General features: G+C 45.4%; 1 protein-coding gene across 2 annotated transcripts in view; it reads left to right on the top strand.

The window, feature by feature from the left end:
- The window catches only part of ATP2A2 (ATPase sarcoplasmic/endoplasmic reticulum Ca2+ transporting 2), a 68414-nt gene extending 43174 nt beyond the window's left edge, over positions 1–25240 (top strand). The window contains exons 8-20 of one of the 2 annotated variants that reach the window (XR_002482719.1): positions 4662–4750; positions 5644–5746; positions 6712–6843; positions 14128–14250; positions 14348–14566; positions 15233–15568; positions 17374–17594; positions 18020–18222; positions 18901–18986; positions 19263–19396; positions 20296–20413; positions 20500–22065; positions 24438–25240. Coding sequence is in view for 1 of the 2 variants with exons in the window: in XM_021719115.1 (XP_021574790.1) it covers positions 4662–4750; positions 5644–5746; positions 6712–6843; positions 14128–14250; positions 14348–14566; positions 15233–15568; positions 17374–17594; positions 18020–18222; positions 18901–18986; positions 19263–19396; positions 20296–20413; positions 20500–20620; positions 24438–24451 (1899 nt within the window). In the remaining variant the exon portion in view is untranslated. The remainder of the gene's footprint in view (positions 1–4661; positions 4751–5643; positions 5747–6711; positions 6844–14127; positions 14251–14347; positions 14567–15232; positions 15569–17373; positions 17595–18019; positions 18223–18900; positions 18987–19262; positions 19397–20295; positions 20414–20499; positions 22066–24437) is intronic. The other variant, XM_021719115.1, reaches the window with a different exon arrangement.
- The last annotated feature ends 2574 nt before the right edge of the window (positions 25241–27814 follow it).

Raw genomic sequence — 27814 nt, forward strand, 5'->3', positions numbered from 1 at the left:
AAAAAAAAAAAAAAAAAAAAGAATAGGGTTAGTTGGTTCGATTATAAAATGATTAATATCCTTATAGGGAAATAAAATTCTGATTATTCTACAGGATACAAATCTATAACTTCACATAAAGCAGCCCTTATTAATAAGTAGCTCAAACATTGCTAGAGTGAGCTTTATTTATTTATTTATTTTTTGAGTTGGAATCACTCTGTCACTCAGACTGGAGTACAGTGGCTGCTCCCCGCCAACCGCAGCCTCAACCTGCCAGGCTCCAGCGATCTTTCCGCTTCAGCCTTCCAAGTAACTGGAACTAGTCGTGCACTACCACGCCCGGCTAATTTTTTGATTTATTGTAGAGATGAGGTCTCACCTGCCCAGGAGGGTTTCGAACCCATGGGCTCAGGCAGTCTACTCACCTCAGCCACCCAAAGGCGCGGGATTACAGGCTGAGCCACCAAGCCTGACTTAGAGTGAACTTTTTAAATTATGCTGTATGACATTGAAAAAATGGCAGTCATCTTTTTGTCCTTCGGGTTTTGTATTTTTTTTTTAAGCTTTGGAATTTGTTTTTGTTTTAAGCATTTAAACTCTGTGATTCTTTATCCTGACAATTGTAAGTTTATGATGATTTTTAGATATAGAACAACCACTAACACTCCTCCCCCCCCCCAAAAAAAAAAGGGAAAAAAAAAACTCCTGTGAAGTCCAGATTTAGAACTGACAAAAGCAGAAGTGTTCACCTCTCAAGCGATAAACTTCTACGTTTGTTTTAGGTTTCTTCAGGAAGTGAAGGGTTTGAGTTACTTAAGTTCTCACTCCTTGGATCCAATAGGTTGGATAAATTGGCAAAAAGCTGGTATTGTCACATTGGTTGTTTTGGGGAAAGGGAATTTTTTTGTTTACTATTTAATTTCCTCTAGTTAATTGTTTAAACTTAGCCTGAAAGCTTTAATTCCTCAGAATAATTATGTCCATGAAAAGTAGGCTATGTGTGAAATAACTTTTTTTAAAAATTGTTTCCGTTCATTAAACATTTTTTTAATTATAAAAAATATTTTTCGTTCTTTTATTCTCCATTGAATGGCTTGGTTTAAATTTACTTTTTATAGTAAAGAAAAAGCCTGCCTGTTCTGAGTTAAGCGTTCCACCTCACAACAGAAGGCTGATGCTACTTGGTATTCCACAGGAGATTTCTTGCAGTGTTATTGCATAACTGCCCTTGACTTTGTAAGATTTTCATCCTATATATCCTAAATTCTTGACTCGCTAACGGTAAAAAATGACCAAACACATATAGATTTACCTAATGTAGTTCAGAATTCTGAATGTCTTTTAGAATATTTTGTACTTCGGTATAAACCCAAATAACTTCACTTTTCATAGCTAGAGTATCACTAAAGAAATAGCATCATGTGTAGTAATAATGATGCCACCTTGCTTTGATATTCCCTAGAGCAGTTTGTTTTTTACATGTGACTTTATTTATTTTTTGAGTTGGAGTTTCATTCCATCGCCCAGACTGGAGTGCAGTGGTCGCTCCCGGCCACCACAGCCTTGACCTGCTGGGCTCCGGCGATTCTTCTGCCTCAGCCTTCCAAGTAGCCGGAACTACAGGTGCGCGCTACCACGCCCGGCTGATTTTTTGATTTATTGTAGAGATGAGGTATCGCCAAGTTGCCCCGGCAGGTCTCGAACCCATGGGCTCAGGCAATCCACTCACCTAGCCTCCCAAAGGCGTAGGATTACAGGCTGAGCCACCGAGCCCGTCTTGACAGACATCATATTTTAGGTGTGTATACGTTAGAAAAATATTATGAGACTTGGAGATCTTGCTGTGTTGTGATGTTAGTCACAAATCTTTTCCTCATTTAATAAACAATGTTTGAATTAGATAGTATCTTGTCAGGAGTTATCATAGCGTTAAGTCACATTATATATATATATTTTTAAAGCATCATATAATGTCTTATGTCTTAGTTTTGTTCCAAGGTTGATTTTGTTTTCAACATACTTTTTTTTTTTTTTTTTGATTTGGAGTCTCACTCTGTTGCCCAGACTGGAGTGCAGTGCGCTCCCGGCCACCGCAGCCTCGACCTGCTGGGCTCCAGCGATCCTTCCGCCTCAGCCTTCCCAGTAGCCAGAATTACAGGTGTGCGCTACCATGCCCGGCTGATTTTTTGATTTATTGTAGCAATGAGGTCTCGCTGCCCAGGCGGGTCTGGAACCCGCGGGCTCAGGCAATCCACTCACCTCAGCCTCCCAAATGTGCAGGATTACAGGCTGAGCCCCCGAGCCCAGCTTCCAGTATACTTTTACAACGATGCCTTTGAACCGGGCTTGGTGGCTCAGCCTGTAATCCTGTGCCTTTGGGAGGCTGAGGTGAGTGGATTACCTGAGCCCGCGGGTTCAAGACCGGCCTGGGCAACTTGGTGAGACCTCATCTCTACAATAAATCAAAAATTGGCTGGGCGTGATAGCGCATGCCTATAGTTCCAGCTACTTGGAAGGTTGAGGTGGAAGGATTGCTAGAGCCCAGCAGGTTGAGGCTGCTCCCGACCACTGCACTCCAGTCTAGGTGACAGAGGTAGACTCCAACTCAAAAAAAAAAAAATAAAGCCTTTGAATTTCAAAGTATTGACTATATAACAAGCAAATCTTGTAACAGATTATTTTAAAATAAAGATTAGCTGATTTTCTTATTGAATATAAGTCAAATTGCTCTGAAAAGATTGTTTTTAAAACATGACATGGCCTTTACAATTTATTTGTATAAATTTAATTTATGTATTTTTTTCTTTCCCTATATGTTAGAACAGGGCCTTTTTGACTTGTTTTATATTTTAAAAAGTCCTAAATCAGCCAGGCGTGGTAGCATGCGCCTGTAATTCCAGCTACTCGGAAGGCTGAGGCGGAAGGATCGCCGGGGCCCAGCAGGTCAAGGCTGCGGTGGCCAGCAGTGGCCACTGCACTCCAGTTTGGGCGACAGAGTAAGACTCCAACTCAAAAAAGAAAAAAAAAATTCCTCCTGGGAGAATGGTTTGATCATATTAATTGCTCATATTTTATAGAGATTTTGGCATGTAAGAAAGTATAGTTGAGGTATCACTTTGTGTGTGGATTTGAGTTTTTTGAAAGAGACAGTTTTTCCACTTGTTTCAATTTACAATGAAAACACAAATCTGAATCTTAACTCTTCCAAACTGGGCTTCTGAATTAACAATTTGTGAAAGCAAGCCAGGAAAAAAAAAACCATCTTTAAGAACGTTGCTCATGTCACTAATTTTCCTGAAAAATTAAGAATACTTGACTGCTGTAATCCTGCACCTTTGGAAGACTGAGGTGAGTGGATTGCCTGAGCCTGCGGGTTCGAGACCCGCCTGGGCAGCGAGACCTCATCTCTACAATAAATCAAAAAAAATTTTTAAAAATCAGCCGGGCGTGGTAGTGCATGCCTGTAGTTCCGGCTACTTGGAAGGCTGAGGCGGAAGGATCGCCAGAGCCTAGCAGGTCGAGGCTGCGGTGGCCGGGAGCGGCCACTGCACTCCAGTCTGGGTGACAGAGGTAGACTCCAACTCAAAAAAAAAAAAAGAATACCTGACTGGATGCAGTGGTTCGAGCCTGTAATCCTAGCACTTTGGGAGGCTTGAGGCTAGAACATCAAGACCGATCTGAGCAACATAGCAAGTCCCTGTCTCTACAAAAAACAAAACTAACTGGGCAGACCAAAGCTGCCATTAGCTGTGATTGTGCCACCACACTCCGGTTTTGATGGCAGAGTGAGACTCCAATTCAAAAAAATATATAAGAATTCTAGGTTTGTTTCCACCTATATTGTCTAGGGAATATCAGCTCATTGAGCTCAGCAGGCTCCTTACTGTGTTCCTGAGAGGCAGTTTGTCTTCTTTTACTCAGAGAATGTTTATGCAACTCTGAAATGTGAGTTTATTTTACTCTAGCTTTTGTGCTTAGCGCTAAGGCAGGACTACCTCGTATTTATTACTTTCATAGCCAGCCATTTAAAATTTGTAATTCTGGCCAGGCTCCATGGCTCAGCCTGTAATCCCAGCACATTGGAGGGCCGAGGTGAGTGGATTGTCTGAGCCCGTGGGTTCAAGACCCGCCTGGGCAACTTGAGGAGACCTCATCTCTACAATAAATCAAAAATTAGCTGGGCGTGGTAGTGCGTACCTGTAGTTCCAGCTACTTGGAAAGCTGAGGCGGAAGGATCACTGGAACCCAGCAGGTCGAGGCTGCAGTGGCCGGGAGCGGCCACTGCTCTACAGTCTGAGTGACAGAGTGAGACTCCAACTCAAAAAAATAAAAATAAAAATAAAATAAAATAAAATTTGGAATTCTGAGCATTCTGAAGGGTAACCTGTCTTTGGAATCGACCTTTTGCTGACCCAGAGTCCTCATAACTTGGATTTTGTGGGTTGTCTTGTGTCTTTGGTGCCACTTCTGCTTATTACTGATTCAGCATCTCTGACTTTGTCAGACTGTTAGAGTGGTGGTGGGTTGCGGTAATCCAATCTGACAACTTAGTTGGAATAAGGAACAATACTACTGATGCTGAGCCTCAATTAAAGTTGCCTTCTTAAATGAGGAAGGTTGTTTGCCTTTGCCTTAAGCTAATGACCTTTTAAATACCATTATGCTTTTTCTCACTACAGATGTTCATTCTGGATAGAGTTGAAGGTGATACTTGTTCCCTTAATGAGTTTACCATAACTGGATCAACATATGCACCTATTGGAGAAGTGTGAGTAACCCTATTTATCATTTAAAAGACCCAGTATAGCTGATTAGTATAGATTTACAGTGTATATATGCACTGCCGAAAGTACTTTTTTTTTTTTTTAACTTCGAGAGAGAAAACAGCTTATAAGCCAGTCATCTTTTCAGTTTTTCCCTTTTGGATCCCTCTCCCTGACCAACCTTTTTTTAAATTTGTTTTTTTGGAGTCGGGAATCTCTCTCTGTTACCCAGCCTGGAGTGCAGTAGCATGCTCACCGCCTCCACCTCCCAAAGTGCTGGCGTTACAGGTGTGAGCCACCATGCCCAGCCAGGAGCCCGAATTTTCTTTTTTCTTTTTTTTTTTCAGTTGGGGTCTCACTCTGTCACCCAGATTGGAGTGCAGTGGCCGCTCCCAGCCACTGCAGCCTTGACCTGCTGGCCTCCGGCAATCCTTCTGCCTCAGCCTTCCAAGTAGCTGGAACTACAGGCACGCGCTAGCACACTTGGCTAAAATTTTTTGATTTGCTGTAGAGATGAGGCCTCGCCAAGTTGCCCAGGCGGGTCTCGAACCCACGGGCTCAGGCAATCCAGTCACCTCAGCTTCCCAAAGCACAGAATTACAGGCTGAGCCACCGAGCCTAGCTGGGAGCCCGAATTTTCAAGTGGAGTTCTGTATTTCACTGATACAGTAGTGGTGGAATTAACTTGAGTAGGAATTGCTAGTCTTACGCTGCTTGATTCCTGGTGTCAGAGATGCATTCTGTCTTTTGTTTTTGTCTGATAGCTCCAGCATCAGATTTTGAGGAGCTCCTTCTCTTGAATGTTCTAGTCTGTTGTCTCCTAGATTTTATTTCCATTATTAAATTATTAGCGAAAATAGAGATAACTGTACTCTAAGAGTGTTTTCTCTTTTGGTAGGCATAAAGATGATAAACCAGTGAAATGTCATCAATATGATGGTCTGGTAGAATTAGCAACAATTTGTGCTCTTTGTAATGACTCTGCTTTGGATTACAATGAGGTAAGACTCTTCATAAATGAAAAGAAATGACTGTTCCTAGTTCCAGGGTGGGGTGGGTGGAATGAAAATCTAGTCTTCCTCCCTTTTGGAAGTTAAAGGTTCCTGATTTTATTTCCCCTTTCCATTCAAGAGCTATATAAGGACTAACATGACCTCATCAAAGGAAGCAGAGGGCCTTTTATATACCCTCCTTGACTGAGCATTGCAGTTATTTAACTAAGAATTATAGTGTGTGTGATATTTTTGTTTGTTGATAGCATGGTTACTATTAATTATTAAAATCCAGGATAGAAAATGTTGGTTGGGTGTGGTGGCTCACACCTGTAATCCCAGTGCTTTGAGAGGCTGAAGCAAGAGGATTGCTTGAGCCCAGGGTTCTAGACTAGCCTAGGAAACATGGCGAGACCTAATCTCTACAATAAATCAAAAATTAGCCAGGCATGGTAGCACACACCTGTAGTTCCAGCTATTTGGAAGACTGAGGCAGAAAGACACCTGAGCCCAGCAGGTCGAAGCTACGATGGCTGTGAGTATGCCACTGCACTCCAGCCTAGGCAACAGAGTGAGACTCCGACTCAAAAATAAAGAAAAAAGAAAATGTTTTTCTGAAAGCATAGGGCATGATTTCAGTGTCAGAGGCAAGCCAGTTTCTTCATTATGATAAGCAGTGACATGAAATTACAAATACTCTTTGAAAGCTCTCTTTGAATTCATAAATTCTGTGATTAGAGGCTTCTTATATTTAAAAGAAACAATCTAATTATTAGCATGTATGGCATGCCTACCTGAACTTTGAGTATGTTTTTGATTATCTGGGTCATCTCCTCCAGAGTAGGATGAAAATGGCCCCTAAAATAATGCTGTAATAAAGGACAGGCTGTCCTTCTGTGGAACAGTTTATTAAAGAGAAACTTAACTTGCTTACTTTCCCCTTCTTCCACTTTCTGTGCTTTTAACCAATACAGGCAAAAGGAGTATATGAAAAAGTTGGAGAAGCTACAGAGACAGCGCTCACTTGCCTGGTAGAGAAGATGAATGTATTTGATACCGAATTGAAGGGTCTTTCTAAAATAGAACGTGCAAATGCCTGCAACTCGGTTAGTAATTGAACCTCTTGTGTTGTTAATGCCACCCATCAGTCATACTATATGTATTTAGTCCATTCACTCTTACTCTCTTAGAAAACTGATTGTACTTTATCTCCTCAAACTTGCATTATCTCCTTCCCTCTATTCGCCCTCAGGTAAAATGCTCTTGCTATGTATTTGACCAAGAAAATAAAAGCAGTCAATAGATAATTTCCACAAGCAACCATCTATGCCCACAGGGGCTGCCTTCTCCCATGGTGCTGTGAACAGTGTTCTTGCTCCTAGCAAAAGCCAGCTCCTCCCAACATCTCTATTCTGCATTACTGATTTCCATCTCTACTGGATCATCTTCATCAGCATAGGGAAAATAACAGTATGTTTTTATCTTAAAACTTTCTTTTGACCTTATTTCCCCTTTCAGCTACCACATGTCTGTCTTTTCCTGTAGAGTAAAATTTCTTGAAAGAGCTGTTTTTATGTATTATCCTGTTTTTTACTTTTCCCATTTTCTTGAATCCAGTCAAGCTCTTGCCTCTGTCAGTCTATCAGAACCTCTTATCAAAGTCTGTGACTTTGTGTTAAATCCAGTGACCAGACCATTTGTGTATGTACCTAATAGTACATTAAAAGTACACAAAGGCTGTACCCCACAATTTTAAAATAAAAAATGTGTTTTAAAAAAAGTACACAATCCAAAATTGGTGGAAATGAAAAATAGACAAATCCATAGACTTACAAATTTTAACATACCTATCTCAGTAAAGATATGAAATAATTTTTAAAACACTAAATTTACTCAACCTAATTCATATTTCTATAATACTTATTTCCTTTGCTTTTCAAATGCCTAAGGAACATTGACCAAAATAGATTGATTTGCTAATCCATGAAGCAAGCCTCAACAAATTAGAAAGCATTGAAATCATATAGTCTGTGTTGCTGATTGCAGTGGAATTATAAGAGAAATTTTAAAAATAACTAGCAAATTTTCCTAATATCTGGAAGCTAGTATTTTAAATAATCCATAGGTCAAAAAAAAAACACCATAGTGGAAGTTCGAAAATATTTTTATTTTTTTATTTTATTATTTATTTATTTTTGTTGAGTTGGAGTCTCACTCTGTCGCCCAGACTGGAGTGCAGTGGCCGCTCCCGGCCACCACAGCCTCGACCTGCTGGGCTCTGGCGATCCTTCCGCCTCAGCCTTCCAAGTAGCCAGAATTACAGTTATGCGCTACCACGCCTGGCTGATTTTTATTTTTTTTTTTTTGATTTATTGTAGAGATGAGGTCTCGCTGCCCAGGCGATTCTCGAACCCGCGGGCTCAGGCCATCCACTCACCTCAGCCTCCCGAATGCGTGGGATACAGGCTGAGCCACCAAGCCCGGCTTAGAATATATTTTTAACTAAATATTGGAAATGTTATATCATACAAAAGGATTATTAGAGAAAGGTTAAAAATCGATACTCACTTCCATCTGAAGAAAATAGAAGAAAGGGGCCGGGCTCCGTGGCTCAGCCTGTAATCCCAGCACTTTGGGAGGCTGAGGTGAGTGGATTACCTGAGTCCGCGCGTTTGAGACCCGTCTGGGCAACTTGACGAGACCTCATCTCTACAATAAATCAAAAATTAGCCAAGCGTAGTAGTGTGTGCCTGTAGTTCTGGCTACTTGGAAAGCTGAGGTGGAAGGACCACCGGAGCCCAGCAAGTCGAGGTTGCAGTGGCTGGGAGCGTGCCACTGCACTCCAGTCTGAGCGACAGTGAGACTCCAACTCCAAAAAAAAAGATTAGAAACCAGTTATGAACAATTTTATATCAATAAGTTTGGCAACTTAGAAAAATTGAAAAATCGCTTCAGTAACACAACTTTCCAAACTGACACAAGGAAATTTAATAATCCTACTTTTATTAAAGAAGTTAAATCTCGCTGGGCTCGGTGGCTCAGCCTGTAATCCCGTGCCTTTGGGAGGCTGAGGTGAGTGGATTGCCTGAACCCGCGGGTTTGAGACCCGCCTGGACAACTTGGCGAGACCTCATCTCTACAATAAATCAAAAATGAGCCAGGTGTGGTAGTGCGTGCCTGTAATTCCGGCTACTCAGAAGGCTGAGGCGGAAGGATCGCCGGAGCCCAGTGGGTAGAGGCCACGGTGGCCGGGAGCAGCCATTGCACTCAAGTCTGGGCAACGGAGTGAAACTCCAACTCAAAAAAAAGAAGTTAAATCTCTAACTTAAAATCAGCCCCCACAAAAATTCTCCAGGCTTAATTCTGCCAAACATTTAAGGAAAAAAAAAATAATACATCATAAAAAGTTTTAGATAATATGAGAAAGAAGAAAAATGAAACATCTGGGCTGGGCACAGTGACTCAAGCCTGTAATCCCAGCACTTGAGGGGACCAAGGTAAGAGGATGGCCTGAGTCCACGGATTCGAGATCAGTCTGGGCTTTATGGTGAGCCCTTGTCTCTATAATAAATCAAAAAATTAGTTGGACGTGGTGGTGCACACCTGTAGTTCCAGCTACTTGGAAGGCTGAGGCGGAGCCCAGTAGGTCGACACTGGGATTTTTCGTGAGTGTGCTATTGCACTCCAGCCTGGGTGGCAGAGTAAGAATCCAACTCAAAAAGGAAAAAAAATATTGGGGCACAGACATTGTCCGTGGATGCACTGAACAAATGAATGGCTTTTCTGCTTCCTGTCAGTCTTTAAGCCAGGGTTCATCCCACCGGCATCACTGTGACCTAGGTCAGTAACAAGAGTAGGAGCCTCCACAGTGAGTTGAACCTGAGCCTCAGACACCTGAATGAGGTTCCTGTCAAGGAGCCGCTGCTCTTCTCCCCGGCCAAGACCAGCATACTAGACCTGTCCTGTAGTACTACCCTTAGATTCCTGTCGCTTTGCAAGTAGGGGAGACCAGGCCTAAGTAAAAACAATATGCAGTGTCAGCTGCTGGCTGATACTGGCCATCTCTTCAGCCTCCAGCACCAAGGTCTCAACAGACTGGTCACCGTGCCTGTCACTTTGTTCTGATAACTCTTTATCCTAGTCTAGCCAAAGTGGTGGGTGATTGCTTGGATAAAAAGCAGTGTACAGCCAAGAGACTGTGATAGCCGAAAGCTGTGTTGACCGTGTGTGTTGATCATGTATGAGCACCGAGGGCAGGTGGGAGAGAAGCAGCATGAGGCTAAGAAGCAGACTGAAAGCTCAGGATGGGAACTGCAGGAGACAGAGCAAGGAACGTGATGCTCACAAAGCAACCAAGGAGGAGCAGAAGGAACTTAAGGATGCAAGTCCGTCCAGCCCCCAGCCTCTCTGGCTGGCTCCTGACCCCACAAACCACCACCCCGGAAACACTCATTCCTGAGTTATGCAGCAGCAGCAGCTGCGGCGGCTTCTCTGTATGGCAGACAGTCTGCTTGCTTGTCAGGCAACAGAGCTGTAACAGCCCCGGCCCCCTACACCAGTGTGAATACTCCTAGCTGTGCGTGGTCCAGGGTTTGTGTAGCCACATCCTCTAGTGGATCCTCCATTGCCAACAGGAAGTGTATCCTTGACACCCACTGCCTCCCAGCCACGGAGCTTGGATTCCTGTGGAACTGGGTTCTGTTGGATATTTCTCTGTTTTAGTTCAGACCCACATGGCTGCTGGCCAGTACTTGAGACCTCTTTGTAGGACTTTTATATAACATAGAGTACCCTGGTAGAATAAGGAGAAATGGGAGGGGGAGAGGACAGATACCTGTATGCCTGAAGGAATAGTTCTAGGGTAGGGGAGAGGTAAAAACTCAGCCTTTTCTAGCTGTTACACAAAGCTGTGTAAAGGCAAGGCTTATTTCAGCTAAGTGGTCAGTCATTGCTATGTTTTATGTTTTTGTATGTCCAAACTCACTCATCCCTCCCTGGGTAACCAGGGCAGGTCATATCAGGGTATAGTGTGTCTTTGGGGTCTGGGCCACACCACCTTGAGCAAGTACAATCTAAGTTGGTGGAGGGAGCTTGCCTGCTTTCTTAAGGATCTCAGATATTCAGCCGTTTTAGTGACCACACAGACTCTCAGGCTGTGAAAAGAACTTCTAGCCTAGAGGCCTTCCATGACTTGTGTCTGGTCTCACCTAGTATGAAACAGAACTGGACGCCCCATGTCAGCACCCTTTCTTTCCTTCATTTTGCTGCCTCTGTGATGTCCAAGAAAACAAAACTCATCAGAATTGAGAATGTCTCAATGAAGTATAGATTCTTTTTTGAGTTGGAGTCCCACTCTGTCGCCCAGACTGGAGTGCAGTGGCCGCTCCCGGCCACCGCAGCCTCGACCTGCCAGGCTCCAGTGACCACAGCCTCGACCTGCCAGGCTCCAGTGATCCTTCCGCCTCAACCTTCCAAGTAGCTGGAACTACAGGTGCGCGCTACCATGCCTGGCTGATTTTTTGATTTATTGTAGAGATGAGGTCTCACCAAGTTGCCCAGGCGGGTCTCGAACCCGCGGGCTCGGGCAATACACTCACCTCAGCCTCCCAAAGGCATGGGATTACAGGCTGAGCCATCAAGCCCGGCTAGATTCTTTCTTAGTAAACTGATACCCAGTTCACAAATGGCAGTCTTGGAGCCATGAAAGCCTTGGGCAACTCCTGTGGCTTCCATGAAACAGTCCAGGCTCCTTGCCTCAGTTTTATATCATTCACTCTGATTGGAAGTAAGCAAGGAGGTAGGTGGATCCTTGAAAAACCATGTAGTCTGCAACATCTCTATTCGTTGGTGTAACTGAATATCCGAGACAACCTGAAAATTCTTCTTCACAGACTGAAGGTTGGAATTCCTTATTTGATTCTAGACCTATAAATACCTACTCGGTGAAGAGAAACAAGTAGCTTCATGGGCTTAAGAGTGGCGCATTATACTTAATCTGGCAGGGGAAATAAACCATGATCATGAAGGTGGTTTTCCCAGGGCGAGGCTCATCCATTGCACTCTGGATGTGCTGACTCCTGCGATTTTCCCAAATGTGGGAAACTTGACTGCATCATTTGCGGGGGGGTAGGAGCTGCGTTCGTGCTCTCTCCTGTAATGAGAAAACAAAACTGGTGCATTAACTAGTGACCGGCACAAGTAAGGGCAGAACTGTTCACTCTTGTCTACCAGAGCAGCTCAATGACTCTTGCCTCATCTTGTTTACGTCGGCTTGGCAGAGGGATCAAAAATGACTGTTGCTGGGCTCGGAGGCTCAGCCTGTCATCCCACGACTTGGGAAGCTGAGGTGAGTGGATTGCCTGAGCCCGCGGGTTCGAGACCCGCCTGGGCAACTTGGCGAGACCTCATCTCTACAATACATCAAAAAATTAGCTGGGCGTGGTAGCACGCGCCTGTAGTTCCAGCTACTTGGAAGGCTGAGGCGGAAGGATTGCCAGAGCCCAGCAGGTAGAGGCTGCGGTGGCCGGGAGCGGCCACTGCACTCCAGTCTGGGCAACAGAGCGAAACTCCAACTCAAAAAAAAAAAAAGAAAGAAATGACTGTCATAGTGTTCATTCACTAAGGAGTTCCAGGTGTAAGCTTGCCTTCCCAATTCAAAGAAAGTAAGAGCTTATAACACAGAGGCAGAGCAGTGTATTAGTCCTATAGCCCATGCGACTAGGACTGCCACTCTTTGCTAGCATGATACTGGAAGAAATGGCTTTGTTTTTCTCCCTCATCCCTGGGACATCTCTCACCTGTGTAGGTCCACACCTTACTCCAGAATCAATATAGGTTTCTTTAGTCTTCCTAGAGCCATCAGCACAAAAGCTTAATTGAAACTAAACATGTAAGGAATATGTGGTTCAGGTGATACAGAATTCAGCATAGTGCTCACATACGCTTGTTTGCTGCCCGAGGCGGTTGAGTGGCTGACAGGAGAGCAGCAGTAGTACACCAGGCCTTGGCTAGCCGGAGCTGCAGACTTCAGCCCACTCATAGCTTCAAAGTTGGATGCTGAGGTTCTTGGGGATTTCTGAAATTAATGAGTAGATCTGAGTGAGGAGGAATCAGTGCAACTGGCTTGCCACATTAACTGAATAAAGGTGGAAAACCAGAGGATCACTTCAATAGGTGCATATGGTAAAATTTTATCTCACATGAAACTAGCAATAGAAGGGCATGTCTTCAAGCAGTATGTTTGCACAGAAACTCTGTAGGCATCATACTTCAAATAATATTGCAACTCAATATTTCTACTCAGTACTGTACTAGCATTCTTAGTTTGTACAGTAAGGCAAGAAATGAAAAAATTGGGAAGGAAGAGTTATCTTTATTTGTGGTAACAAAATCTAAAGGTTAATTCTTAGTTGTCTTAGCTATTGGTTACTACTGTTGCGCACCCCCTCTCCTTCTTGGCTTCTAGCGCCCCATGCTTGTTTTCCTTCCCTGGCCTCTTTCGGGTCTCCTTGACTGGAACTTTCTCACAGCACCAGGGGTAAAGGCCTGGTACCTACTCTGTGGCCATTTCTGACAGCTAGTTCCGTGATCTCTTCAGGTCTTGTGACTGAAGTCTAACACTGTAGCCACCAAGCTACCTAAAACTCTAGAATTTTAAAAATAAAAATAGTTCTTAGGTGGCCTAGCCACATTCACTTTAAATGCTTAACAGCCCCATGTGACAGCTACAGGAACAGTGACCACAGAGCATTATTGCAGAGAGTTGGTGGGATAGCACTGCTCTGGGCTACCTGTCTTCCCACCTCCAATGCCATCACCCTCATCAAGTCACTGTCATTGTCTCCCTTCAGCCAATTCTTAACACATTTCAGTTTTTATAAAAGCCAGACATCCTACGATGACTTTCGAGATCCTACAACCTGCCTTCACCACCTTCTGCCATTACGTGCTTCACCTCTTTCTCTCGTGTGAACTCTGTTCCAGCCACGTTTGCGCTCCTTCAACACACCAGGGTGTGCCAGGCTGTACTTCCGTTTTCTGCCTGGTGTGTTTTCAGTGCCATCCAGTTGGCTTGCACACATCTTTCAGGGCTTTACTCGAAGTGTTCAGTCTTTTGACCATTTAATGTGACAATGCAATCTGTACATACACAAATTTTCTATCCTCCTTTCCTGCCCTTTTTCTTCATAGCACTTACATACTACTTTTGCATCTTAGTCTGTTTCTCATACACTGGAGGACAAGTTTCATGAGGGCAAGAACTTGTCTATTTTTTGTTTATTGCTATATCCCCAGCATCTGTCATGTAAAAGGTGCTTAGTGAATATCTATTAAATGATGAAAAATGAACAGAAACTCTCACCCGATAGTATTCCATATTCTCTTTGTAGGTCATTAAACAACTGATGAAAAAGGAATTTACTCTAGAGTTTTCACGTGATAGAAAATCAATGTCTGTTTATTGTACACCAAACAAACCAAGCAGGACATCAATGAGCAAGATGTTTGTAAAGGCAAGTACAGCAAAGGGCAGTTGAGATGTTTTTACCAGGGTTAAGATCCCCAGTGAGCCAATAAACCACATTGTTAATCTGAATCTTACTTTTCCAGGGTGCTCCTGAAGGTGTCATTGATAGGTGCACCCACATTCGAGTCGGAAGTACTAAGATCCCTCTGACCCCTGGAGTCAAGCAGAAAATTATGTCTGTCATTCGGGAGTGGGGCAGTGGCAGTGACACATTGCGATGCCTAGCCCTGGCTACTCATGACAACCCACTAAGAAGAGAAGATATGCATCTTGAGGACTCCGCCAACTTTATTAAATACGAGGTTAGCTAAGAAAACTGTCTTCATCCACACCCTGCATGTTTCACTGTTTAAACAGTATTCCTTCAGGTGAAAGTTCAAATGATTCTTGTGTTTGCCAAGAAAGAGGAATGGTTATTTGCTTTTCTTAGACCAAATGTGTCTCCCTTGAAATTTAGGTAGATGGCGGGGCTTAATGGCTCATCCTGTAATCCCAGCACTTTGGGAGGGTGAGGTGAGTGGATTGCCTGAGCCTGCGGGTTCAAGACCCACATGGGCAACTTGGCGAGACCTCATCTCTACAATAAGTCAAAAATTAGGTGGGCGTGGTAGCGTGTGCCTGTAGTTCCAGCTACTTGGAAGGCTGAGGTGGAAGGATCACCGGAGCCCAGCAGGTCGAGGCTGCGGTGGCCGGGAGTGGCCACTGCACTCCAGTCTGTGCGACAGAGTGAGACTCCAACTCAAAAAAAAACAAAAAACAAATGTTTTTAATCCTCAGTGTGTATTTTCTCCCCATTCCAGAATATTATTATGAGAGTTAAAGATTTGATAACAAGAGTATAGTGGCATTTTGTTTCTCTCCTGAGAAGATGTAGTAGAAACCTTTCCTCTTAATGTGTAACTGGCCATTTCTCTACACGAAGGTAAAACAATTTCCTGTTTTAACTTAAAGTGATTCTCTTACTTCAGACCAATCTGACTTTCGTTGGCTGTGTGGGTATGCTGGATCCTCCAAGAACTGAAGTGGCCTCTTCTGTGAAGCTGTGCCGGCAAGCAGGCATCCGGGTCATCATGATCACAGGGGACAACAAGGGCACTGCTGTGGCCATCTGTCGCCGCATTGGCATCTTCGGGCAGGATGAGGATGTGACGTCAAAGGCTTTTACAGGTCGAGAGTTTGATGAACTCAGCCCCTCTGCCCAGAGAGATGCCTGCTTGAATGCTCGCTGCTTCGCTCGAGTTGAACCTTCCCACAAGTCTAAAATTGTAGAATTTCTTCAGTCTTTTGATGAGATTACAGCTATGGTGAGTATGTTTGGGCATGTACAGGTTATTCAGACTGTATAAACACAGTGGGTTCTAATTTTGACCATTGAATTTTTAGTAATAGCTTTCTAATTTGGAGTTTCTTTTTGTCATGATATGGTTGTTTCTCTGTACTTCTGTAAATAAGTAGTTGGCATGTTGTATGCTGCTTTCTGGAGAGATTCTTGAGTATTTTAAGATTCTGAAGGACCTTCCAAGTCAGTCACAGAGTAACTATTTGGTGATGTCTAGACTTTGTCTTGGTTAAAGACTATGTTTGAGGGGGTGTTGTTTGGTTTTGAGACAGGGTCTCACTCTGTATACCAGGCTGGAGAGCAGTGGCACAATCATAGCTTAGTATAATCTTGAACCTCTGGCTTCAAGCAATCCTCCTTTACAGACATGAACCACGGTTCCCAGGCCAGCATGTCTGTGTGTTAAGTTTTCTAAAAATTGATTGAGGGTATAATCAGTATTCTATCACCCAGTGTTTGGATAGCAAGTGATATGTTCTTTAACAGTCGTCGGGGGAGTGGACTCCAAAAAAAAAAAAAAGAGTTGGCTCGGGCCGGGCTCGGTGGCTCAGCCTGTATCCCAGCGCTTTGGGAGGCCGAGGTGAGCGGATTGCCTGAGCCCGCGAGTTCGAGACCCCCTTGGCCAACTTGGCGAGACCTCATCCCTACAATAAATCAAAAAATTAGCCAGGCATGGTAGCATGTGTCTGTAGTTCCGGCTACTTGGAAAGCCGAGGTGGAAGGATCGCCGGAGCCCAGCAGGCGAGGCTGCGGTGGCTGGGAGCGTCCACTGCACTCCAGTCTGGGCGACAGAGTGAGACTCCAACTCAAAAAAAAAAAGAGTTGGCTCGGCCAGGCCCAGTGGCTCATCCCTGTAATCTTGGCACTCTGGGTGGCTGAGACAGAAGGACTGCTTAAGACCAGCCTGGGCAACACAGTGGGACCTCGTCTCTACAAAGAAATTTAAAAATTAGCTGGGCATGGTGGTAATGTGCCTGTAGTCCCAGCTACTCAAGAGACTAAGGTGGAAGGATTGCCTGAGTCCAGGAGGTAGAAGCTGCGATGAGCTGTGATCATGCCACTGCACTCCAGCCTGGGTGACAGAGTGAGACCCCCAACTAAAAAAAAAGTTGGCTGTTTATGAAGCGTTTTCGGTATTCTTGTCATCTGCTTTCACCCATTATGTTATATTACTTCTGTTGTTTGTCTATGAAACTTCACTTTAAAAAAAACAAAAACACTTGTTTTAGAATGGGTATTACAGATATACCTCTTTTTCCTGTTTTTTTTTTCTTCCCCCACTCTCTCAGGGAGCCACTGTTGTGAAGTTGGAATTTAGTAAGAGTATGAGTATAAAAAGAATACATGGGAATGATGTTTTTGTATCTGTGGACAATATTTAGCATTGTCACATTTCTGAACTTCATAGGTGGCATATTATAATTTATTTATTTTTGTAGCTGTACCTTTTCTACTTGAGATTTATCCATGTGGACATAAGTACTTCATCTTGACTACCGTATAGGTTTTTTGTAGGTAAAATGTAATACAGATAAATTTGAAGTCCTACTTGTCTACTTCCCTCTAAAGTCTCTGAGTTCATTTGGCAGTTTTACATTTCGTAGGTAAAATGTGTTTTATGACACCACCTTTATATAAAACCAAAGTTCTATGGCTCTTCACCAAGAGACCCATTTGTTTTCTCTCCTTCTCCTCCCTTTCAGTGACCTGTGCTGAGGCGTATGAGTGTTGTGTGGCAGTTGACTGACCCAGCCTTGCTTTCCCTTTCAGACGGGTGATGGTGTGAATGACGCTCCTGCCCTGAAGAAGTCTGAGATTGGCATTGCTATGGGCTCTGGCACTGCAGTGGCTAAAACCGCCTCTGAGATGGTCCTGGCAGATGACAACTTCTCTACCATCGTGGCTGCTGTGGAGGAGGGGCGGGCGATATACAACAACATGAAGCAGTTCATCCGCTACCTCATCTCATCCAATGTGGGAGAAGTTGTCTGGTAGGTCACTGTGATGGTGCCACTTAATTCCTTTACTTGAAACCATTCGCTCTCCATATTACAGCAGTTTTGGTCTTTGTTGCCTGAGTTGGGAGAGAGGGATAGGCTGATTGAATTTTCAGGAATTCCCTGGGGAGATAATGGTTCTTTGGCCTTCAGGAAGGTTGTCTGTGGCTGCCCCCGTGTGCAAAGACTCTTCTTTAACATAGAACTGAGTTTCAATTCATCAGATAGTCGTTTAAAGTTAACTTTTAGAGGACTGAGAATTTTAATTAAAAATTGAGTATAAATATTTTATGATTGCGTTGTTTCAAGTAATTATTGTTGATGTCACTGGTTTTTGTGGAGGAGGAAGGCATGATGATGCTATTTAAATGACCAAAAATCATTTGGGGTCTTTGTCTTCTTTCCTTGGGTGGAAACAGTATTTTCCTGACAGCAGCCCTTGGATTTCCTGAGGCTTTAATTCCTGTCCAACTGCTCTGGGTCAATCTGGTGACAGATGGCCTGCCTGCCACTGCACTGGGGTTCAACCCTCCTGATCTGGACATCATGAATAAACCACCCCGGAACCCGAAGGAACCACTAATCAGTGGGTGGCTCTTTTTCCGTTACCTGGCTATTGGCTGTGAGTATAGCTTTTTGTGTTGCTGACTTTTAAACAAAATGTCTGTGGGCTAAAATGTTGTAAATGTATTCTTTTAAAGCACATTTTCCTTTCTATCCTATATTAGGACAGTACTAGATGGAGTGTGTGCTCTTGCAGTTCAGTGCACTATACACCCAGTTTACTAAAGGACCTTCACTGCTCCTGTTTTAGCATCTGGTCCTTATTGGGCTTTGGTGAATGAACTAAATTAAACATCAAGGTTTTCCAATGTAGCCCTGTTGTATGCAAAAGGATACAAGGATGACTCGGGCGGGGTCCTGCCTTCTCAGTGCTCATGAGTGGGATTTGAATAGAGTTTTGTATCTTGGTGATAATTACGTTCCTATGTCTATAAGTAAAAGGGCAGTACGTGTTCATCAGCAGTACTGGTGCGTGCACACACAGGGCCCATTGTACATGGTGCTTTTTCTTACACACTCTGGAGGAAAAGTTGCCCGGTTCTATACTAATGATGCCCCATTAGCTGCTCTGGCTGCTGGCCTCTAGTAGTTCAGCAGCACCACAGGCTCAAGTTATCCTCCGTGTCCTGTGTCTTTGGTCTTTGTCCTCATGCGTATTGGCCTGCATAGCATTGGTGGCAGCGAGCATTGTGGGCTGCAAATCCAAGTGAGTCAACATCGTCATGTTTGTTCCCAGGTTATGTCGGCGCTGCTACTGTGGGTGCTGCCGCATGGTGGTTCATTGCTGCTGACGGTGGTCCAAGAGTGTCCTTCTACCAGCTGGTATTTCGCTGCCTTTCTTTCTGTACCTTAGATGAGAAGTTGTTGCAAGCTCTTGATCTTTCTGTGGTTTGGGGGTCTGCGAAAGCATCTTTAAGGCTCACAAAATAAGCAGATACTTCTAAGATGATTCTGAAGGACCTAGGGCTTCTCTGAGATATGGGGTAAAGCCTTTGGCTGTTCTTCACTTGGACTGGCCTATATTCTGGGTTTGGAATTGGTGCCTGGGCTTGAGAAATATACTTGGCTGATCAGAATTTGATTGGATTTTTATTCCAGAGTCATTTCCTGCAGTGTAAAGAGGATAACCCGGACTTTGAAGGAGTGGATTGTGCAATCTTTGAATCCCCATACCCGATGACAATGGCACTCTCTGTTCTAGTAACCATAGAGATGTGTAATGCTCTCAACAGGTCAGTGAGTCTTAACAGCAGGCTGAGGCAAGAGCTCTGACCCAGGGCACCGGGGGATTGTGTGTGTTATGATCACAGGAAAGGTCTTCTCTTCCAAAAAGAAAGAACAAGCAGCACTGGTTTTAAACACTTCATTTGTCATCACCTTCAGGAAGTAGTGGGAGTACTTAGCCATGTATCTTTTCAGAGCTCTTCCTTAAAAGACAGAGTGGAGGTTGACCGGGTGCAGTGGCTCACACCCATAATCCCAGTACGTTGGAGAGGACGAGGCAGGAGGATTGCTTGAGCCCAGGAGTTTGAGACCAGCCTGGGCAACATAATGAGACCATCTCTACAAAAATGAGCCGGGTGTGGTAGCACACACCTGTAGTCCTAGCTACTCAGGAAGCTGAGGCAGAAGGATTGCCTGAGTCCAGATATTGGAGGCTGCGGTGAGCAGTGATTGTGCCACTGCACCCCAGCCCAGGCGACAGACCCTGCTTCAAAAAAAGAAACATTGAAGGCCAAAAATGGGAACTACAGTATACCTGTGTGCCAGTGCCCACCGGGAAGGAGCCCTAACCCTCTAACACTGAAATAAACAGTATCATCCAATTAAGTAGGTGACAAAAATGGAAATTTCTAAATAGCCTAAGTGTCCAGGGCGATTGGGAGCAGCTTTGAACCCACTGAGATGGGATCTGCTGTGCTGAAGCCTAGATGTAAAATTGGCAGTTTGTCCTATATCTGAACATCCTCCTCCTTAACTTTGCCACCCTAGAAACTTAGAAGAATTGGGTCAGTGGACAGTGCCAGGTTAGCAGCTGCCTTACTGAAGTGTGGTCTGTCACAATTGTGCTGCCACTGTGGCACACGTCGTTGCCTGTTGGGTATATTCATATACCTCTCCTCTTCTGCAGCCTGTCTGAAAACCAGTCCTTGCTGAGGATGCCCCCCTGGGAGAACATCTGGCTTGTGGGCTCCATTTGCCTGTCCATGTCGCTGCACTTCCTGATCCTCTACGTAGAACCCTTGCCAGTGAGTAGTCGGGAGCCCCGGGCTGGGGACACGCTGCCTCCCTCCTGGCGAGTGCGCAAGCATGATGAGGCTTTTTTGTGTGTCAGCTCATCTTCCAGATCACACCGCTGAACGTGACCCAGTGGCTAATGGTGCTGAAAATCTCCTTGCCCGTGATTCTCATGGATGAGACGCTCAAGTTTGTGGCCCGCAACTACCTGGAACCTGGTAAAGAGTGTGTGCAGCCTCCCACCAAGTCCTGCTCGTTTTCGGCATGCACCGATGGGATTTCCTGGCCGTTTGTGCTGCTCATAATGCCCCTGGTGATCTGGGTCTATAGCACAGACACTAACTTTAGTGATATGTTCTGGTCTTGACTGACAGTTTTCCATAAAGAAGATGTTTGGCTTAATTAATTTTTGATTGTTTAGAGCAACTGTCTATTTCTGCTGAATTTTCCCATGAACATACTGGCTGGTGATGGAGGTTTCATACTCTAGGTTTTGTTTTGCTTTTTTCTGACTCCAGTGGGGCAAGATTTTCCTTTTTTATACACATAATTAAAGTGTCCATTGACATGTACAGAGAACTAACACTATTTTATGCAAATATTTTTTTGTAGATGAAAAAGCATGTACAGTGTTCTGTTTAATACTCATCCTTGTATAAAAAAAACCAGTTGAGCCAGCAGACATTGTCAGCAAATAATTGGCAGCAGATTTTAGGAAATGAATGTGTGTGGGTTTTTTTTCTAAAACTAAATAGCATGTGTTGTGTCTTGCATGATTATCTGGATTTAATTTGATATCACAGTCTGATTTTTATTCATAAGCCAATTTTTCTGCACTGAGCAGAGTCCTGCTACCTCAGTCAGTATTTTTTGGTTTGCCACTTCCCTCACCCCCTCAACCTCTGTTCACCCAGCCCTCACCCCCGTCCCGCTTGGCTTCTTCTGGAGGGTTTTGATGGTTCCGTTTACATCAGTTTTACGAGAGGTATGCCTGTGCTCGCTTGTGCAGAAAACATCGTTCCAGATTCAATCGACTGGGTTCACGTCCCTTCACATAGTTTTTAAGATTATTTATTTAAATGTCTAATGTATTTTATTGTAACAGACATTGTTTTGCCAACTTTGCCTATTTCAGTGGCACTTCACAATCTAGTTTAAAAAGAAAAATAAAACATTTTAAATGGACAGAAAAACAACTGTCTTGTTTGTAACTCTTAAGTGGCTTACCTTGAACTGTCTAATAGATATGTCCAACTTTGAGTTCTTAGCTAAGAACTTTAGTTTTGCTGTGCTTGAGGGGAGGAAGGATCCTGCTCTGCTGCATAGGTAGTCGTGGGAATTTTATTTTTTAGTGTATAGGCACGAATTGTCATCTGTGATACACATTGTGTGCAAGTTTCTGCTGGCCTGTTTTAGTCTGGTATAGAGAGCATAAGGGCGAGTGTGTGTGTGTGTGTGTTTTGTAAAATCTGTAAATAGCACATGACCAAATGAACATATTGTATAGAACTATTTTTATTTGAATGTGGCACTAACCACCACCATTGTTACTATGACCAATGTTTGCGCATGTTTGAGATCAGTCTCACCAACAGTGTGTAAGTCATTAACAGTCCTAACTGTGGTGTTTTCCTCCAATGCCTTCCAACGTCCATCAACTAACGTGAGTATTTTCCTCCCTGGAATTGGGATGCTTTAGCCTAAAGGTGGCTGCCACCCAATGAGATAACTATGTCACTAACAAATAAAAGCCCCCTTGTGCTGGACACTGCTGTGCCGTGACTGCCTGTGAGCAGCGAGGGTTCTGTGGCACCTGTGTGACCTGCCACAGGCTTGGGCACAGTGGTGACTGACTGAAGGCCTTGGAGAGTGACTCAGGCGATGTGGGCGGGGCCCAAGCCAGACAGACAGTCTCAGGGGAGAGGCAGGGCCTCGTTCCGTTTTGGCCAGACTGACAGGCTGAAGGAGTCACGCTACCTCTAGTGCCGAAATGAGGGTTCTCAGAGACTTGGGATGAGGCTTTTAATCTTAGTCAGCTCCGAGGAGTCATCCCAGAACACCGCTGCCTTGTTCATAAAAAAGCAAAAAGCTATTGACAGCAAGCAGCTGAACCAGTAAACTCAGGCACCCACGGGTTCATCTTAAATAGGCCACCTGCCCCACCCCCTCCCCACCTTTCTGGGTCACATCCTTCATGGCTCAGACTTGTCTTATCTCTCCAGGGCATGCTAAAGCACAGTTATTAGGGCATGGCTCTGCTCAGCCCCCAAACAGCCAGCCTCTTGTTAGCCAGGGTGAGGAGGCTGTGCAGTCTCTCCCTGTGCAGTCTTGCCTGTCTGAGAGAAGGTCCTTAGGCTCTGGTTACTGAGAGAGCCAGGAGGCGTGACGCATGATGCTTGGGGCATGGGGAGAAGTTAAGTGAGCAGAACAAGGTGATGCCAAGTTCAGAGAGCCAAGCTCAAGGGAACTGAAGTGGAACACGGAGACTGACTAAAAGCACAGCCCGTGTTGGGCTCACTGTGAGGCCTCCAGGGCTGCTTGCAGAGCTGTGCTCAGAAAGAGGGGCTGGCTTGCCCAGCAGAGGATGTGAGTGCAGAGGGGAGGTGGTGTCAGTTTGGGCATCATGGCAAAAAGAAATGGGTTGAGTGGAGCAGATGCAAGGAGTGTACACGTGCACGTCTGAGCTACACATTAAAACAGGAGTCTCCGTCTGCTGGGAGAAAAAGTTGAGAGGTATAGACTGCTGGGGGAGACACACAAGTCCCCAGATGGCCCTGGGCTGGCTGTTGCCTGTGGTTTCTCAGCTTCAGACCCCTCCAGCCCATGGAGGCCTTTTAGGCACCTGCTTCCCTTGGCCCAGGCAGCTGGAAGTGGGTTAGGCCTGCTGCTGCCTTGCAGGGTTGCTTGGGCTGTTCCACTGCAGCCTTTGCCAGTTGAAAACATGTCAACGTCTGTTCCTCCCGAGTTGAGTCAACCCACAAAGACCAGGTCCAGCACTGTGGTCTTGGGTGCCTCTCTGGCCCAGGACCCTGCCCTGCGATGAGGGGGCAGGTGCCTAGCCCTCTCCTCACCCAGCACCCTCAGGAAGGGACAGCAGCAAACAGGAGGCAGTGTCAGCCCCAGCCCCGCCGCCACCACGTACCGGTTGGTGGGCAGCTCCTGCCTGAAACTCAGTTCTTGGTTTTCCTTCCTGATAAGCAGGGGCTGAAGGCCCATCCATCAGTGTCACTTGGTGCCCTGCCCCTGCCTCTTTGAGCTCCACCCCAGAAGATCTGTCTCATATCCCCAGACACCACGGTGGAAGCTTTCTCTGCACAGCACAGGTGATCCATGCCAGAAGGAGCTGCCCTGAGAACTGGGCAAGCTCCCTCACAGCAGTAGCCACCGCCTTGCCCTCCAGCTGTGGGGCCTCAGCCCTGACTAAGGTGGGCAGGCCTCAGGAGTGCCTGAGACCACAAGCACAGTGAGCACACCGGCCTGCCGTGCCTGCCGTGCCTGCAGTGCCCACGAGCTAAAAATCAGCAGTTGCCCAGTGGCCATGACGCCGGATTGTCCACCCCCTGCCGTTAACAGAAAGGGTGGCCCTTAGCCCCTTTTACTGGGGGAAATGGTACAAGTTGCCCCATCACAGCAGTGCCCTCCAGGACGGGTGGGAGGGGAAGGAAGGCTGGGCTGCTCACTCTGCTCCATCGCCTCACACGGCACCACTAACTCACCTTGTCCTCCTCTTGCCTGTCTCACTGCTTTCACACCAGAAGTGATTTCAAGTGTCTGCCTTGTGGGATTTTCCTCCCGAATCTTGGCTCTGGAGCCAGACAACACAAGGGGTCTGTGCCACTGAGCCAGTGGTTCTAGATGGACCCGTGAGGGCAGTGCCTCAGGGACAGTTAGTCAGAAATGCTGGTCTTAAAATCTTAAGGGATCAAGCTGAATATTCCTTTTCATCTGTCACTATCGATCCTCATCTTAAATAGTTGTTCTAACATTTCCTCCCCGTATTTCATGACGCTGACTTCCTCTTTCTTTCCTTTTCAGCAATACTGGAGTAACTGCTTCCTAAACCATTTTGCAGAAATGTAAGGGTGTTCGGTTGCGTGCATGTGCGTTTTTAGCAACACATCTACCAACCCTCTGCATGATTGGTGTTGGGGAAAAGGAAAAGTAGAAAAAAGTTCCCAACTCATTGTGTGTTATATGGAGGAAACGTGTATTATCAATGGGGTTTTTAGTTTTAGATCATAATAATTACAAATGTACAATTTAGCTTAATGAGTCAGAAAGTCTCTCCAGAGAAGTTTGGTCTCTTTGCTGCAAGAATGAGGTTATGAAACCTTATCCAAGAACTTAGAAGCCATCAGCCAAGTCGCCACATTTCTCTGTGCAAAATGTCGTAGCTTATATAAATGTACAATATTCAACTGTAATGCATGCCTTCAGTTGTAAGTAGCCAGATTTCTCTACAGTGACATTGAAACATGCTACTTTTTAATTGGCCCTGTACAGTTTGCTTATTTATAAATTCATTAAATACACTACAGGTGTTGAATGGTTACAATGTAGGTCTCCAGTTCATAACTTCAGTTTTTTCTTGAGTGTTCAGACAGCTATTTTGCACTGTATTAAATGTAACTTATTTAATGAAATCAGAAGCCGTAGACAGATGTTGGGTGCAATACAAATATTGTGATGCATTTATCTTAATAAAATGCTAAATGTCAATTTATCACAACGCATGTTTGACTTAGACTGTAAATAGAGATAAGTTTGTTCGTCTCTGTGCTGATAACAATAGCATTGCACAGACATGGTTTCAGGTAAATAAATCTATTCTACGATAAGCTCTCCGTGTGGTGGTGCCTGCTGTCCTGTGGCGGGGTGGCTGATGAGCTCTGCAGGGAGGCCAGGAAGGCTCAGGCCGAGCAGAGTGGCTCCTGTGGTGCATACAGGGGAAGGAGGGGCACTTCTTGGACTTGACTTTGTGGGTAGATGAGCAGGCTGGCTAAAAAGTCCACTCATGGGAAACAAGATCTGTGAGAGTCCTGCCCTGGCTCCTTGCCCCTCAAGCATGAGAAAGCTGAGTGGATGTTACCTGTGGGGTCTTCAGAGAAACAAACACAAAGCCTCACTAGTCGACATGATTCAGAAAGCTGACAAGGGTACCTGCATAATCAACGGTTGTATACCTAACCCTGAATTGTATCCCACATCTTTATTTTAAAAACAAAACAAAAAAAACAGACTCAGGACCAGTTGTGGTGGCTTACACCTGCAATCCCAGCACTTGGGGAGACAGGCAGCAGGACTACTCGAGCCCAGGAGTTCGAGACCAGCCTGGGCAATACAGACCTTGTTTCTACCAAAAGAAAAAAGCCAAGCATGGTGGCATGCATCTGTAGTCCCAGCTACTCAGGAAGCTGAGGCAGAAGAATCATCTGATCCCAGCAGGTCAAGGCTGTGGTGAGCTGTGATCATGCCGCTATACTCCAGTCTGGGCAACAAAATATAAATCTAATGAAAGCCTTCAAGCCCTATCAATTCTCCTCACAGAAAAAAACATTCAAGGCTGGGCGCAGTGGCATATGCCTATAATTACAGCACTTTGGGAGGCTGAGGTGAGAGAATTACCTGAGCCCACGGGTTCAAGACCAGCCTGGGCAACTTGGCGAGACCTCATCTCTACAATAAATCAAAAAAATTAGCCAGGTGTGGTGGCACACACCTGTAGTTCCAGCTACTTGGAAGGCTGAGAGGAAGGATCAGCTGAGCCCAGTAGGTTGAGGCTGTTGTGGCCGTGAGTGTGCTGTTGCACTCCAGCCTGGGTGACAGAGTGAGACTCCCAACTCAAATTTTTTCAATAAAATTTAGCATCCATTCTTAAAAATGAAAAATATGACCAGGCACAGTGACTCACCTATAATCCCAGCACTTTGGGAGGCAGAGGTGAGAAGACTGCCTGAGCCTATGGGTTTAAGACCAGCCTGGGCAGCCGGGCTCAGTGGCTCAACCTGTAATCCCGCGCCTTTGGGAGGCTGAGGTGAGTGGATTGCCTGAGCCCGCGGGTTCGAGACCCGCCTGGGCAACTTGGCGAGAACTCCACAATAAATCAAAAACTAGCCGGGTGTGGTAGCGCGTGCCTGTAGTTCCAGTTACACGGAAGGCTGAGGCGGAAGGATTGCCAGAGCCCAGCAGGCGAGGCTGCGGTGGCCGGGAGTGGCCACTGCACTCCAGTCTGGGCGACAGAGTGAGACTTCAACTCAAATAAAAAAAAAAAAGGAAAGTGCGAGAAAAGTTTAATCCTCAATATCAAAAACGTGATGGCCAGATACAGTGGCTCGCACCTGTAATCCCAGTACTCTGGGAGGCGGAGGCAAGAGGATTGCCTGAGCCTAGGGCTTCGAGACCAGCCTGGGCAATTGGGTGAGACCTCGTCTCTACAATAAAAATTAGCCCAGGCTTGGTGACTCAGCCTGTAATCCCAGCTCTTTGGGAGCCCGTGGGTTTGAGACCAGCCTGAGCAACGTGGTAAGACTTTGTCTTTACAATGAATCAAAAAATTAGCCAGGCATGGTAGAACACAACTGTAGTTCCAGCTACTTGGAAGATCACCTGAGTCCAGTGGGTTGAGGCTGTGGTGGCCATGAGCATGTCACTGCACTCCAGCCTGGGTGACGGAGTGAGATTCCAACTCAAAGAAAAAAAAATTGAATGAGTTACACAAGCATTAATATGGTTCTTTTTTTTTTCTCTTGAGTTGGAGTCTGTTGCCCAGGCTGAAGTGAAGTGGTATGCACCGCAGCCTTGACCTGCCGGGCTCAGGCAGTCCTCCAGCCTCAGCCTTCCAAGTAGCTGGACCTGCACGTGTGTGCCACCATGCCCAGCTGATTTTTTGATTTATTGTAGAGACGAGGTCTCACCAAGTTGCCCAGACTGGTCTCGAATCCCTGGGCTCAGACAGTCCTCTCACCTCGGCCTCCCAAAGTACTGGGATTACAGGCTTGAGCCACCACACCTGGCCGCCTTTTTTTTTTTCAGTTGGAGTCTCACTCTGTCGCCCAGACTGGAGTGCAGTGGCCGCTCCTGGCCACCGCAGCCTCGACCTGCTGGGCTCCGGCGATCCTTCCGCCTCAGCCTTCCGAGGAGCCGGAATTACAGGCGCGTGCTACCACGCCCGGCTAATTTTTGATTTATTGTACAGACGAGGTCTCTCCAAGTTGCCCAGGCGGGTCTCAAACCCACGGGCTCAGGCAATCCACTCACCTCGTTCTCCCAAAGTGCTGGAATTACAGGCTGAGCCACCAAGCCCGGCCTTTTTTTTCCTTTTTTAAAGTCAGGGTCTCACTCTGTCGCCCAGACTGGAGTACAGTGACACCATCATGGCTACCACAGCCTCGACCTCCTGGGCCCAGGCAATC

This window comes from Carlito syrichta, unplaced genomic scaffold (genome assembly GCF_000164805.1).
Source record: "Carlito syrichta isolate Samal-C Ts95f unplaced genomic scaffold, Tarsius_syrichta-2.0.1 Scaffold314146, whole genome shotgun sequence".
NCBI classification, from domain to species: domain Eukaryota; kingdom Metazoa; phylum Chordata; class Mammalia; order Primates; family Tarsiidae; genus Carlito; species Carlito syrichta.